Source organism: Pangasianodon hypophthalmus, chromosome 2 (assembly GCF_027358585.1).
Source record: "Pangasianodon hypophthalmus isolate fPanHyp1 chromosome 2, fPanHyp1.pri, whole genome shotgun sequence".
Lineage (NCBI taxonomy): Eukaryota > Metazoa > Chordata > Actinopteri > Siluriformes > Pangasiidae > Pangasianodon > Pangasianodon hypophthalmus.
Window position 1 is genome coordinate 11005259 of NC_069711.1, and position 12494 is coordinate 11017752.

The 12494-nt window shown below is 39.2% G+C and overlaps 1 protein-coding gene across 6 annotated transcripts in view; it reads right to left on the reverse strand.

Annotated features, from left to right (window-relative positions):
* Positions 1 to 3576: 3576 nt before the first annotated feature.
* Positions 3577 to 12494, reverse strand: part of tox2 (TOX high mobility group box family member 2) — a 99826-nt gene continuing 90908 nt past the window's right edge. For all 6 annotated transcript variants that reach the window (XM_026915010.3, XM_026914994.3, XM_026914987.3 and 3 more), the window contains 4 exons: positions 10124 to 10204; positions 7536 to 7925; positions 6885 to 7021; positions 3577 to 5495 (listed from right to left, as the gene is read on the reverse strand). In XM_026915010.3, the coding sequence (XP_026770811.1) occupies positions 5453 to 5495; positions 6885 to 7021; positions 7536 to 7925; positions 10124 to 10204 (651 nt within the window). In that variant the 3' untranslated portion in view covers positions 3577 to 5452. The remainder of the gene's footprint in view (positions 5496 to 6884; positions 7022 to 7535; positions 7926 to 10123; positions 10205 to 12494) is intronic.

Here is a 12494-nt window from a genome sequence, read left to right on the forward strand (position 1 = left end):
TAAATAATTTTATCTGTACAATGAAAGTAGAGTCTCAGCCTAGTGATAAGTGTTACTGTTCTTTTTTTTCCCCCAGCAGTGTGAATGTGACTGCATAGCCGTGGGTGCGTGAGTGTATTATAGCTTAGATGCAGACATCATTGTGCATTTTATCCTCTTTAATCAGTTTTTTTGGTTAAATATGCTTAATTGCTTTATTACTATGGCTGTATCAAATACACCACTCTCGCCAAATTCCACGTTATCTACTGGTTTCACATCCTACAACCTCAGAAGCACTTTGCTTGCACAGCTGATGAAGGAGATTTGTCCTATACTTTTTTTTTTCTCTAACTCCTTTATGTACTATGCTTACTGTGTTACTATGTGTATGTGTGTATATGGGTTGCTGTTTCTTAATGTGTATAATTGTAGAATTCATTTTAGAATTAACACACACACACACACACACCAAAAACAATTCAAAGACTTGATTGATTTAAGGCTGTTTGAGAAAAATCATTCCTCTCTCTGTGCTCTTTTATTGAGTTGTTATTATTAATTTGACAATCTAATAATTTTTCACAGGCATTCTCATTTGTGTTATTTTTCATTTGAGCATCACCGCCACAGGGTCATGTGGAGACTCAGAACAAACCTGATTAAGTAAATTAAAGGCACACACACAAATTGCAGGCTTTCATCTTCAATTCCTGATTGGATTCCTGACAATAGCATTGCGTAGAAGGACACAGATGTGCCTTATTGTGGGATTTTGTGTGTGTGTGTGTGTGTTGTTGCAGGTTACTTGACCATAAAACACTATATAGTTTACTACTATGTTACATTTCAGCCATCCAGGCAGCAGTGTATTAGCAAATGACAAAGTACTATAAATCATTTGTAGTATGTAGTAAATAAAAAAAATTTGGTAGACAATATAAATAAAAACAATATGACAATATAAATGAAACTGCAACTGGGACAAATATGTAAATGAAGAAACACAAATTTCCACCACAGATGCAAATCTCCGTGTGCAGATACCCCTCTGGCTTTTCAATTAATCCTTAAATATGTTATGAACAGGTAATTACTGGACTATAACACATCACGTTCATCTTTTCCTTTGTTGTGATTTTATGTATTTTTTTTTTCAAATGGCATCTTTAATGCTACTTTATGTGTAGTAGAACTGTTGCATGTTGCAGCTTTGAAATGTATTACAGAATACACGTATACATATTTTCATACGCTGAGCTCATTTCATGTTATTGGATTATGGTATTATTATTATTTTATGTTTGTATTTCTTTAGTATTAACACTAGCTGAGAAGCTTCTATTTCTGTGATGTTCTCTAAAACTGTGAGAACCAGACTTCATAGTTTAGTTTCGTAGTTTTGACTCATACTTCTGATATGAGTTAAGAGAAATCAGTTGAGGCTGGGGAACACGACTGTTATTTCAGTTCCAACATGGCCAGTCGTACGGTTTATCAGGGTGATGTGGGCTGTTGAGAGCTAGCAGAGCCATAAAAAAAGGTTAATGAACTAAGAAGCTTTTGTTCGTTCAAACGCAAACTTCCTGCCACCATAGAGCTGTGTGTTATAGCTTTATCTACACAATCTAAACACCCACTGTGTCCCAGTTACTGTGTGCTTAACAAATACAGGTGGTGCACAAGGTGAAATCCTCTGAGATTCTCCATCTTGCTTGAAGCTTTGTTATTGAAATGTAGGTTCTACTCGGGAATATTTATCATTAACTGTCAGCATGCAAAGTTTTACATTTTTACATTTTGAACCAGGTATCTATTTTTTTTTTAAATAGTGGCACATAAATATGAAATGATCTTCTCTTCATCACAACATTGCAGAGTTAATTTCTTCAGACTTAATTCCTATGATTTATGTTAAATGTCTTACAAAAACAAAGGCATGCATGCTACAGCATTATAAGGATGGAAAAGGGGAAAAAAAGATTTAAGCTACAAACATTTCTGCAAAATTCTCAGAACCAAAATACCCGGCACCTTACACAGTTGCCACAGTTGTGATGCAGGTTGCAAATTCTCTCTGTTGAAACTTTTTTCATTTTGCTGAATCTAAGAAAAAAACAGAAAAGGAAACATCTTATAAAAGGAAGAAACTGAAACTCTTTTCTTGTCAAATCCGCCCACGTTTCCTGGGCCTGTTCGCACTCTTTCTCTCTCTTTCTCTCTCTCTCTCTCTCTCTCTCTCTCTCTCACTCCGTCTATCTCCCTGACTGGGCTATTGTTAAAGAGAAGAAATAAGAAAATGAAGCACAGCATTAGGACTTTTCCTTACACACAGACTTGCTCTGTTAAAGACTAGCAGATGAGTTACATACTGTACGTGGCTTCGTTAGATTAAAATGTTGACGTGGAAACTATAGCCCATACGTTACATGACCACATCAAAGAATGAAAAAAAAATGGCCAGATGGGAGAGCAAAAAAAAAAATATCCATCTCCTGTCAAAGAGTGTGTTAAGTGCACGTTGTACCACAAAGTTAAGCTGCTGCACGAGTGGAAAGTTCCTACGTAGCGAGTAACAAACTGTCTCTTTGCTTTAGATCTTTTGTTCATATGTCCGTCACTTGCAACTGCTCATTTATGAATACTTTTACACTTTCTGATACTTATGTTTTTAAAAACAATTGCTGTTGCAAATGGTTAGTTTAGTAATAAAAAAAAATCATGCTGTAGCGTTTGCTATTAAAGACAGCAGGCTCATTCACATTACACAAGCACAGTAAAATGTGGGTGTATTTTCAGGTAAACATTAGAGATAAGCTAAAGGTCTTTCATGACATCTAACAATCACACACGCGAAAAAGCCTGAAAGCATAAGCTTATTAATCTATTGCGTCGATGTGAAGTTTATGCAGCAAACGGCTACAGAAACATACTGTATGTGAAAGTGTATGTGAGAGGAGGCACAAACACAACGGCTACAGCACGCACAGAGCATTTCTGCCTTCCAGCCCCCCATTATCTTGTGTTTCATTAAGAATGTATGACTGCGATTTCCACATAATGTGTGTCATAGCACGGAATGGTGCTTCAGGTTTCCAATTGCTCAATAATGATCTATTTGCCAATTCAATACTAGCAGAGGTGCCTGGTGCAGTATGAATAAAACATAGAATGGCGTTTGGGGAAGTGGGGTGCTCAGCAATCCTACAGTATAGGTTTAATTTTGCACTGTGTTGGATAGAAAAAGCACAGCTACTTATAGAATATCAAAACTCTGTGTCTAAGGACAGTCTCTATACAGCAGTGATGTATTTGTTTTAATCAGACCATATATACTGTAATGTCTTATGTCTTTTTTATGTGCGGGTTCTGCAAGTCAGTATTCACCTCATGTATTCAGAGTTCAACAAATACCATCTCGAAAATTACTTATATTTAGTACTAACTCAGGTTTATGTGAGGTGCAAATGAACAGCCATTTATGATTGTCTTTTATGAAAAGATATTTGCAGCTGTGTGTGTGTGTAAATTGTGTGTTTATGTTTGTAATTGCATTATGATGTTTTGAATGAGATGTGAAAGAAAGAAACACAGGTATTTCACCTTTAACATTTTTTTTTATTATTACGGACAAATGAAACCAAAAAGGTATAGTGACACAAAATTACCTGGCTGCAAGGAAAGAAGAGGCCAGTATCAAAAAAGTAAAAAACAAACAAACAAACGAACAAAAAAGCAATCTTCATCAAACCAAAAAGCAAAAAAAAAAAAGAAAAAAAAAGAAATAATGTAGTTATATGCAAAACTGATCTCATTTTGTTCATAAATAGATAGGAAACCTGTTAAACAATTAAATAACTGATGGGCAACTTGCAAAAAAAGATAAGTTGGTAACAATTTAAAATAATTATAATTACTGGCTTTACAAATAAAATAACTACAATTGGCAGGTTTGTACACAAATTAAATGTCTTAAAAGTTTTTTTTTTTTTTACCAAACTAAAATATTATGCTACAGTGAAAGAAAGAAAAGCTTGACTAAATGATCAAATGTATTTTTTTCCACAAAACTTAAGGATGAGATCAACACAATATAACACCTAGCAAAGCTACTAGAAAACTATAGACCCACTGTTGTTTTAAATGTGTGCTGAAATATCTCACATTGAGCGTGGTTTGGTTCCCCTCTACATGTTGCACTGGCATGGATTCATCAGTCAGACCAGGCAAAAAGAACGACTCTAATTGCCTTTAAATAAAGGCCTTTGTTTTAATACTGGGGGCTCACTTCCTGTAAAAGCTGTCCCCGTTTTCATCCATCTGAAATGTACAACCTGAGATAACAAACAAAGCCAATCAGATCCCGAACAAATTTTGGTTCTAAAAACAAGCCTGTTTGGAAAATGTTACAAACCAAGCCTTGGGTCAGGGTTTTCTGCTAATTTACACGGTCGGAGCTGCAGTTTGCGGATCCCAAATGGAGACGCAGGTCATAAAGTTTGTAATGGTTTTGAACCATCAATCTTTATTTGACAATCCACCAGTGAGCACAGATTTAATGCAAGATTGTGTTTGTGTGAAACACTCCTCTAATATCTGCACAGGCTGATCAATTTTTCAACACACACACACACACACACACACTCACACACACACACACACACACATGCATACTGGCATTCAGTTGCTCACATACCAGCACACGCTCACAGGATACCATTTAAAATACAAATTAATGAATTATAAGTCATATTAAAGAAGAAAAAATATCTGGACTTCATTTTTTCCAATTTGATCCCAAAAAAAGTGATATTTACAATCACACTGTGACAGATTATTAAAGACCAATGAAGGTCTTTAAAATTACAAAAAAAGAAGTTGTTAAATGTATTTATCTATTCACCTGTTTCTTTTTTTTTCTTTTCTGACCTTACTAATACCTTTTCAAAATTCACAGAGCATCAGATGAACCTACAGTAAGATGTTGGTCTTTAATGACTTTATCATAAGAGTATTTCTCTACAGTACAGGACCTGTTATTGGCAAAAAAAAACATTATAGCAAGCAAGAAATAAATAAAAGAACAAAATGAGGGCATGAGAAAGTAATCAAGAAGAGGAAAGTTTTCCTCTATTTTAATTAAAGCTCGTTTGCCCTGAGGGCCAGTTTTATGGTAGTTTGTTTATTTTTTCCTTTAATATATCTATGTTTTTTTTTTTTAATTCAGAGAAAGTAAGAGTGCTCTGGAAGGTCTCCAGTGGGAGGCCTGTACATTTTAAGTGCTTGGCAAAAAATGAGAGGATCACTAGTAGTCTTCAGAACACGCGTACACATCCTTCTAAAAACGAATGAAAATGACACTGAGTAAAAACAGAAGGTGACGGGGGAAAGGGTGGAGAGGTGTAGGGTACTCCCTGGTGTTGTTTCATCACTTTTTGTCACACATCGTCTTTTTGTTTCTTCTCCATTCACTTCAAGTGAGGTAGAGTGGCTTGTCCCTGCCTATCATGCTGCCACTGCAAAATAATAAAAAAAAAAAACCACCATACGTTACGACAATTAAGTCTGACAACATACATAGTTCATACACAAAGAAAATATGATCATCCACCTAAAAATCTTGATATCCATATTTTATGCTGTCCAAACTACTCCAGATGTGAACATATAAACCTGACTCTTCTGGTTTCAGGCTTTTATGAGTCTGGACTTTCTCAGTCTCTCGGTTTCTCAGTCACTCATTTAAACACAGTTCACATATGGGCCATAGAGCACACTCGAGCGCAGAGCAGGAAGAAGGCCACAGACAAGGCTGCAGTGCCAATCTGAGGTCTGGTGCTGCTCTGTCGCATTAACACACAGGTGTATCAGTTATATTAATGCTTAAATATATCAGCTGGCATGCTGAATAAGCACATTTTAGTTCAGTTTCTTCAAGTCTGTCTCAAGTCTGTACAATTCCAGCACGCAAGTGTAAGGAAGCCCTGAACCACAAGTTTAATAAAAAGTTGAAGTGCTATGTTGTTATTTCGACATAAGCATGACATTATTTTAAACTTAGTGTTATTTTGACCTAATAACTCATTACTTTGTGGAGGTCTGGGGTGCAAAGGTGTTCAGTGGGGTGAGGTCAGGGCTCTGTGCAGGCCACTCGTGCTTCAACTTTGGCAAATCATGTCTTCATAGAGCTCGCTTTGTGCACAGGGGCACTGTCATGATGAAACCGGTTTGGGCCCCTTAGTTCTAGTGAAGGGAATTTGTAATGCTATAGCATGCAAAGATATTCTACACAGTTCTGTGCTTCTAACTTTGTGGCAACATTTTGGGGAAGATCCACATATGGATGTGATGGTCAGGTGTCCACAAACTTTTGGCCATATAGTGTACATTTAATGATTGGTAACACACTGAATGGTCAAGGTTTTGACTCCTAACCCTTAAACTGACAGAATTCTGTAATGGTTATTTTGACCGTTTGAATTTGACATACTTATTTAAACACATTACACAATAACCTACTGTCCATTATATTAATAAATTATCCTTATCAGCGCCATCAGACCTAAAGAGTTTATTACACTCAAACTGTTAAACACATAAATTACAAAAATTTAACCAACACACAATGAAAACAACAGGTCAGGTAGTTGCCAGCATGCCATCTAGCCCACTGAGGAAAAGGTACAAATTGACAAATTCAGAAAATTCAGTGCCACTTAAATGTAATAAGTGGCTGTAAAGTCCAGCGCTGAAGAGGTTTACAATGAGGACACGCCCTACAGATATTCAGCAAATCACTGCTGTCTGAAGGCTTGACTGACAAGGGTGTCAAAGAACTAGGTTCAGAGTCTGATGTGGGAGCTTTTTCTAAGAGTCACTGGAAGGGAAGAATCTCACACACATACCTGCAGTGGTTTCCTCCACACTCCCGATTGCAGTACTCACTGTCCCAGTCAGGGTTCTGTCCCACTGGGTTTGGAGCTCCAGGAGACTGAGAGCCTCCCACAGTCTTCTGATATTCTGACTGTAAGTGAGAGAAGCCCTGAGAAGAGAGACAGCGAGAGATGTCCTCATTAACTATTACCTCTAAAGGACTTCATAAATGGATTTTTTTCATCAAATTCTCCAAAGTGATGAGCAATTTAGAAACAAAAGGGGAGAAAACGCAGCTACAGTTTGACATTCAATCTTCTAACTGTAACCTCCTCCCTGGGCCTTAAATGTTTTTTTTCCTTTAGCGGCTTTGCAGCAATGTGCTAAGCAGAGAGAGACAGTTTCTAAAATCAGGCAGTTTCACTTGGATTCACACATTGCAGGTCTCTGCTGATTCAGATGACACCTCAGTACACACCTTCATCTCACAAAACAACACAGCAACCGAGCACGCCTCTGCCCTGAGTCAAAAACATCACACCTCATTACAACATGCTGTAATCACACACCACTGGAGATCTGGATTTCTCTTCACTTTAGCTGGTATGAGGTTGTGCTCGAGGTTACATTGTGAGCTGTTTTGCTTTGTAAAGTTAATATGAAGGATTTTTCCACGAACTAACCTGTTGGCCTGGGGCCGGGGAGTGGAGTGAGGCCTGGAGGCCCATCTGGTGAGAGATGATTGGCTGCGACTGGACCTGCTGCATGCGGATTGGCTGGTTGAGGAGTGAGCCCTGGTGCAGGGAGAGCTGCTGGTGGAGAGGGGGGCTGATTTGGAATGAGGCCGGAGGGGAGGCACTGAGTGCGGGCAGCATGGCCGAGCGGGGCAGCGCGTGCCGAGGCGCTCCGGCTGCTGTGTAACTCTGTAGGTCAGATAGAGGGAAGGGACTCGGGCCCAAATAAGGAGAGGAAGGCTGAGGGGGTACACTGTACAGCGGGGGGTTAGGGGGCATCATGTGGGATGAGGGTTGGCTGGACTGGGCACTTTTACTCTCCACTGGGTCATTGTAGGTCTGATAGAAGGAGAGACAACAATAAAATCAGATTAAAACAGAAATAAAAAAGGTTACACTTAATTATCCTACACGTTAAAGGCAGAGCACTGGGTGCCTTTTTTTAAAGTCAAGAAAAATAGACAGTGCAAACAGAATAAAATGTAAAATGCATGCAGTTTTGTTAGTCATTATAATATAATAATAGAAATGGACAAAATGTCTTAAGCACGCATTGTAAAAAGATGAGACCATTTGTTGAAAAGCTGATAAGAACTATAAGAAATTCTCAGAGAACTATACAGACACAGCAAATTTGTGTTCCAAATAACTGGCGTTTATTGTTTACTTATTGGCAGCGTTTATGTCACATGATGAAAAGCTGATACTTTCATTAGCTGTCACAGTAACTGGCATGATCTATGAGCACAGCTCTCAAATATATGGAACAGTGCGACAGATGTGATCGATATGAAAATACTAGCTGGAGGAATGGAGTGATGTATTTGCAAAAACCCCCACGGAGAAACAAAAATAGGGAAAGTATGTGAGTGCAGCTGAGTGTGTGTGTGTGTGTGTTTGACAGAAGTCACCTGCTTCTAGAAATTTCCAAACAAATCCATCTTAAAATTAAACAACGGGACTTGGAAGTGCTCCAGGAAGTCATTTTTTAATATTGCTACACCACACCATCACTTTAAAACCCCAGGTTTACACAAACCCTCAGATGGATGGATATATGGACAGAGGATACATTTCATTTTATTCAGTTAAGCACCTCATATGTCATGAAACAGATTCTGCAAACAAGATTTTTGATAAACTATCTCACAGAATTCATAGATATTTCTTTTCACATATTTACACGCAAGCTGAAAGACCACACTGCAATCTGAGTTTTCACAGTTAGCCGATGTGTCTGGAAGAAATGCTAATATCTCATTTGACATTTGTATTATGCCTGAAGAGGGAGGAGGGCCTCCTTTAAAATGGCTGCTTTCACTTGGCTCTCATAATCACCCAACATACATTTATCGAGACAAAACACTCACAATAACGTATTAACGTACAAAATGCCGCCAGGTGCATACCCATTCCAAGAGCTGCATAAAAGCTAGCTTCTTCAGCCTGCGCACAATCACGTCTCTCTTTCAGTTTAGTTCAAGTACGCTCTCTACAACCTCTCTGAAGAGATATATGAAAAATAACATCCTTTAAGAACAACAGTGATTTTCTCTACATAAATATATGTTTCGAGACTTGAAAACTTTGAATGTGCAGTGAATTTGGTGGTTATTTCATTTTTTTCCACCCCATTTTTTCCCCTTTCTTTCTTTTCAGTGCCTGCTAGTTCACTGATGCATCAATCAAAGTGTCTGCGAGAAACAGATTTTGACGAAATATTTAATTATGTGAGACGAAGGACGAGAAAGGCGTTTAATAGGAGCTGCTGAGGGAGGAGGCTTGATGAATACACCATTCATAGCTTAATCAAGCCTCTTGTTTTGGGCCAAAGAGCTCAGAGAGAGAGAAGTATAGAAAATGAGAGAGAAAGAGAGAGAGAGAGAGAGAGAGAGAGAGGGAGAGAGTGAGAGAGAGCGAGAGAGATCCGCAGAGGGAGAGAGGGTGAAGGTGTTTAGCATGAAAATGCAATTTGCGTTTTTGAAAAGGAAAACAATGGCTGTGAAATTAGGGGTATGAAAATGGTGTGTTTTATTATGTAGATGAAAATATGCAATAAAACGATCCATTACACAGATCCTGTTCGAACTATCCTGAGATGAAATGCTTTCAGAAATTAGAAATCACCTATCGATCTATGGATTATGCATATTTCTGCCATTACGAAATTGAGTAATATATCAGTCCATGAAATCTAATGGATGAGCTGAAAAAAAAAAACTTCTCCCACAACCTTAATGTATAATGTATATTATTCTTATAGAGACAGGAATATTGCTTCAGAAATGTAAGCTAATGCTGGATTCTGTTCCAAAAACACACTGTGGGGACTGTTTGGGGTCTAATTTTGCATGGTGGTGCATCCATGCACACAGATACATACACACACACACACACACACACACACATGCACTCCCTTGACAGCCCCTCCCAGGGGATTCTCTTGAATTTCTCCATCTAATGTATAATATAGCTCATCCCCCCATCACCACTGACCCGTACATATCAAAGACATGACCCCCTCCTCCTGCTGTTACCTTGGAAACCAGGCTGGCTCGGTACGCTGCCAGGGCCTTCAGGTACTCCTTCTTAGCCGCTTCTGTTTTTCTCTTATACCCCTGAGAGACAGAGAGAGAGAGAGAGAGAGAGAGAGAGAACACAACAGTGGTTAGACACACACGCCCACACACACACACATACACAGAGCTAAGGCTTCAGCCATTTGACCTGAGCCAAGGCCATGGTCAGTGTCATGTCAACCACATTAGATACTCTGTGTCAAACCTATTTCTAATATCTGTTACCCCACTCATGAAAAAAAAGCCAGATGAACTATTTTCTCTCCCCTCGTCTGGGATTATTGCATGAAACTCCATCATAGGAGTGTAATTTCATCAACGGTGTCTTCCCAAAAACCCGATCCAAGACAATGCAAAAGGAAATCAGTTTCAGCATTTCTGCTGGAGAGTCCATTAAGGAGGCACATCGTTCTATCAGAGTGGGTGTCACATCAAAGGAGCAGCACAAAGAGAGAGAGAGAGAGAGAGAGGGAGAGAGAAAGAGAAGAAAAGACGGCAGGGTTTAACAGGGAAGGCAATCTATAGCAAAGGAATGAAGCCTGAGAAATGGCGAGATTGGAATGTAGGCTAATGTAATGGCATGTCAATCATTTTCCCTGTTCGCAAAAAAGGAAGAAAAAAATTTTTTTTTGCTTTGAAAATGAGGAGGACAACAGCATGACTTTACCTGATGAGAGAATATATGGACAAAAGTTGTGGAAAAAGTGATGTCACACTGTATTGAGGGCAAGCAGCAGAGTGGTATAATTGATGAGAAAAACAACATTAAAGTGATGAGTGTGGCAACAACGTTTAAACTGATGAGGAAAAACAGTGGTGCTGTTTCTCTCCAGGGAGCTTGTTACAGCGTGCGAGTAAAGAAAGGAGAGCAACATAATTTAAACATTTACATATGGCTGGGGCCTGGCTCTGACTGCAATACTGTAGATAGAATTACCGTTAAGCTTTAATGCTATGCACACTGCTACAGGGAAATGCACACAAACGCACGACAAGACACAAACGCACATGTGAACACACTCAAACAGACACCAGCGTTGAACTTCAACCTCACTACAGAACACTGCATACATACACACTGGCCAGTGTTCACAATAATAACATACACACACACACACACACACACACACAGAGAAACATCTGTCTAATCTGATTATGGAAGAGAGTCAGAAAGCTGAAAGTAGCAGACAGCAACTGCTGAGGTTAAGTTAAAGGCCATCCAATTACTGACTTCTTTTATCTGCTTCATACTAGCTTCCTAAAACTGAAGCAAAACAAGCAAGCAAACGTCATAGAAACCTCTGCGCTAACGAGATTATTAGTATAAAGCATTGATAACGCAGGCTCGAAGTTTGAGTCCCTGCACTGCTGACAGTTAAATATTGAACGAGGTTGTATGGCTTTTGTAATAATGAACTCTCGAGGAGCTCCCGGCAGCTCGGGTTTCAAATTAATTTAACCCGAGCTAATGAGTGGCTCTAACGACAGCGACTCTTAAATAAATTAACACGCCTAAGGATTTCTAATTATTCCAAAGTGAGCGGATTCATTAGCAATTGAAGCCGTCACAGAGAGAGAGAGAGAGAGAGAGAGAGAGAGAGAGTGAGAGAGAGAGAGAGAGAGAGAGAGAGAGGTCTCGATGAATTAGAACTAACGAATGGGGGCCTGCTGCTGGCGTGAACGAGCACCATGTTGCCTTCTTAATCCCGACATGGCAGGTGGCCCCCCAGCAGAATTAGCTGGTAATTGTATCTTAATGAAATGTTCTTGTTTGATAACCGGTTAATTATGGAAGACAATAACTTGCGGAACCTCCTGACATGAGGAAAGGGGCGTATACCCTCGGGGGGGAGACAGAACGAGAGAATTAAGGAGTGAGACAGAGGGCTTGATTTGTGCTCACACTGCTTAGGGGTAGTGTAGTACTGGAGAGCTCTGTTTCAGGGGATGCCGTTGAGGAAATACGGGAATCTCTCACCGCGTGTTCTTCGCGCTCTCTCTCACTGAGGCTACACTGAAACGTCTCACCTAAATCGCATCCTGCATCTCAGCTGTAATATTTCCTAATCTCGTAACCTCAGCCATGCAGGGAGAAACTCGGAGCCACTCGGTAAACTGATGACAGACTATTCTGCATCGTTAACCGTAGCTGTAGTATACACACACCTTCTCAGTAACACAGAGAGTTAATGAGGCAGACTTTAAAGCACAAAGCACTAAATCCCATGGGAATTAATATAAAATGGCAGGATTATTAAACCTCTGTAAGACAGCAAAGAAAAATATATATATAAAAAAGAAACCAAACATCTAAAACATGCGTGGTGAG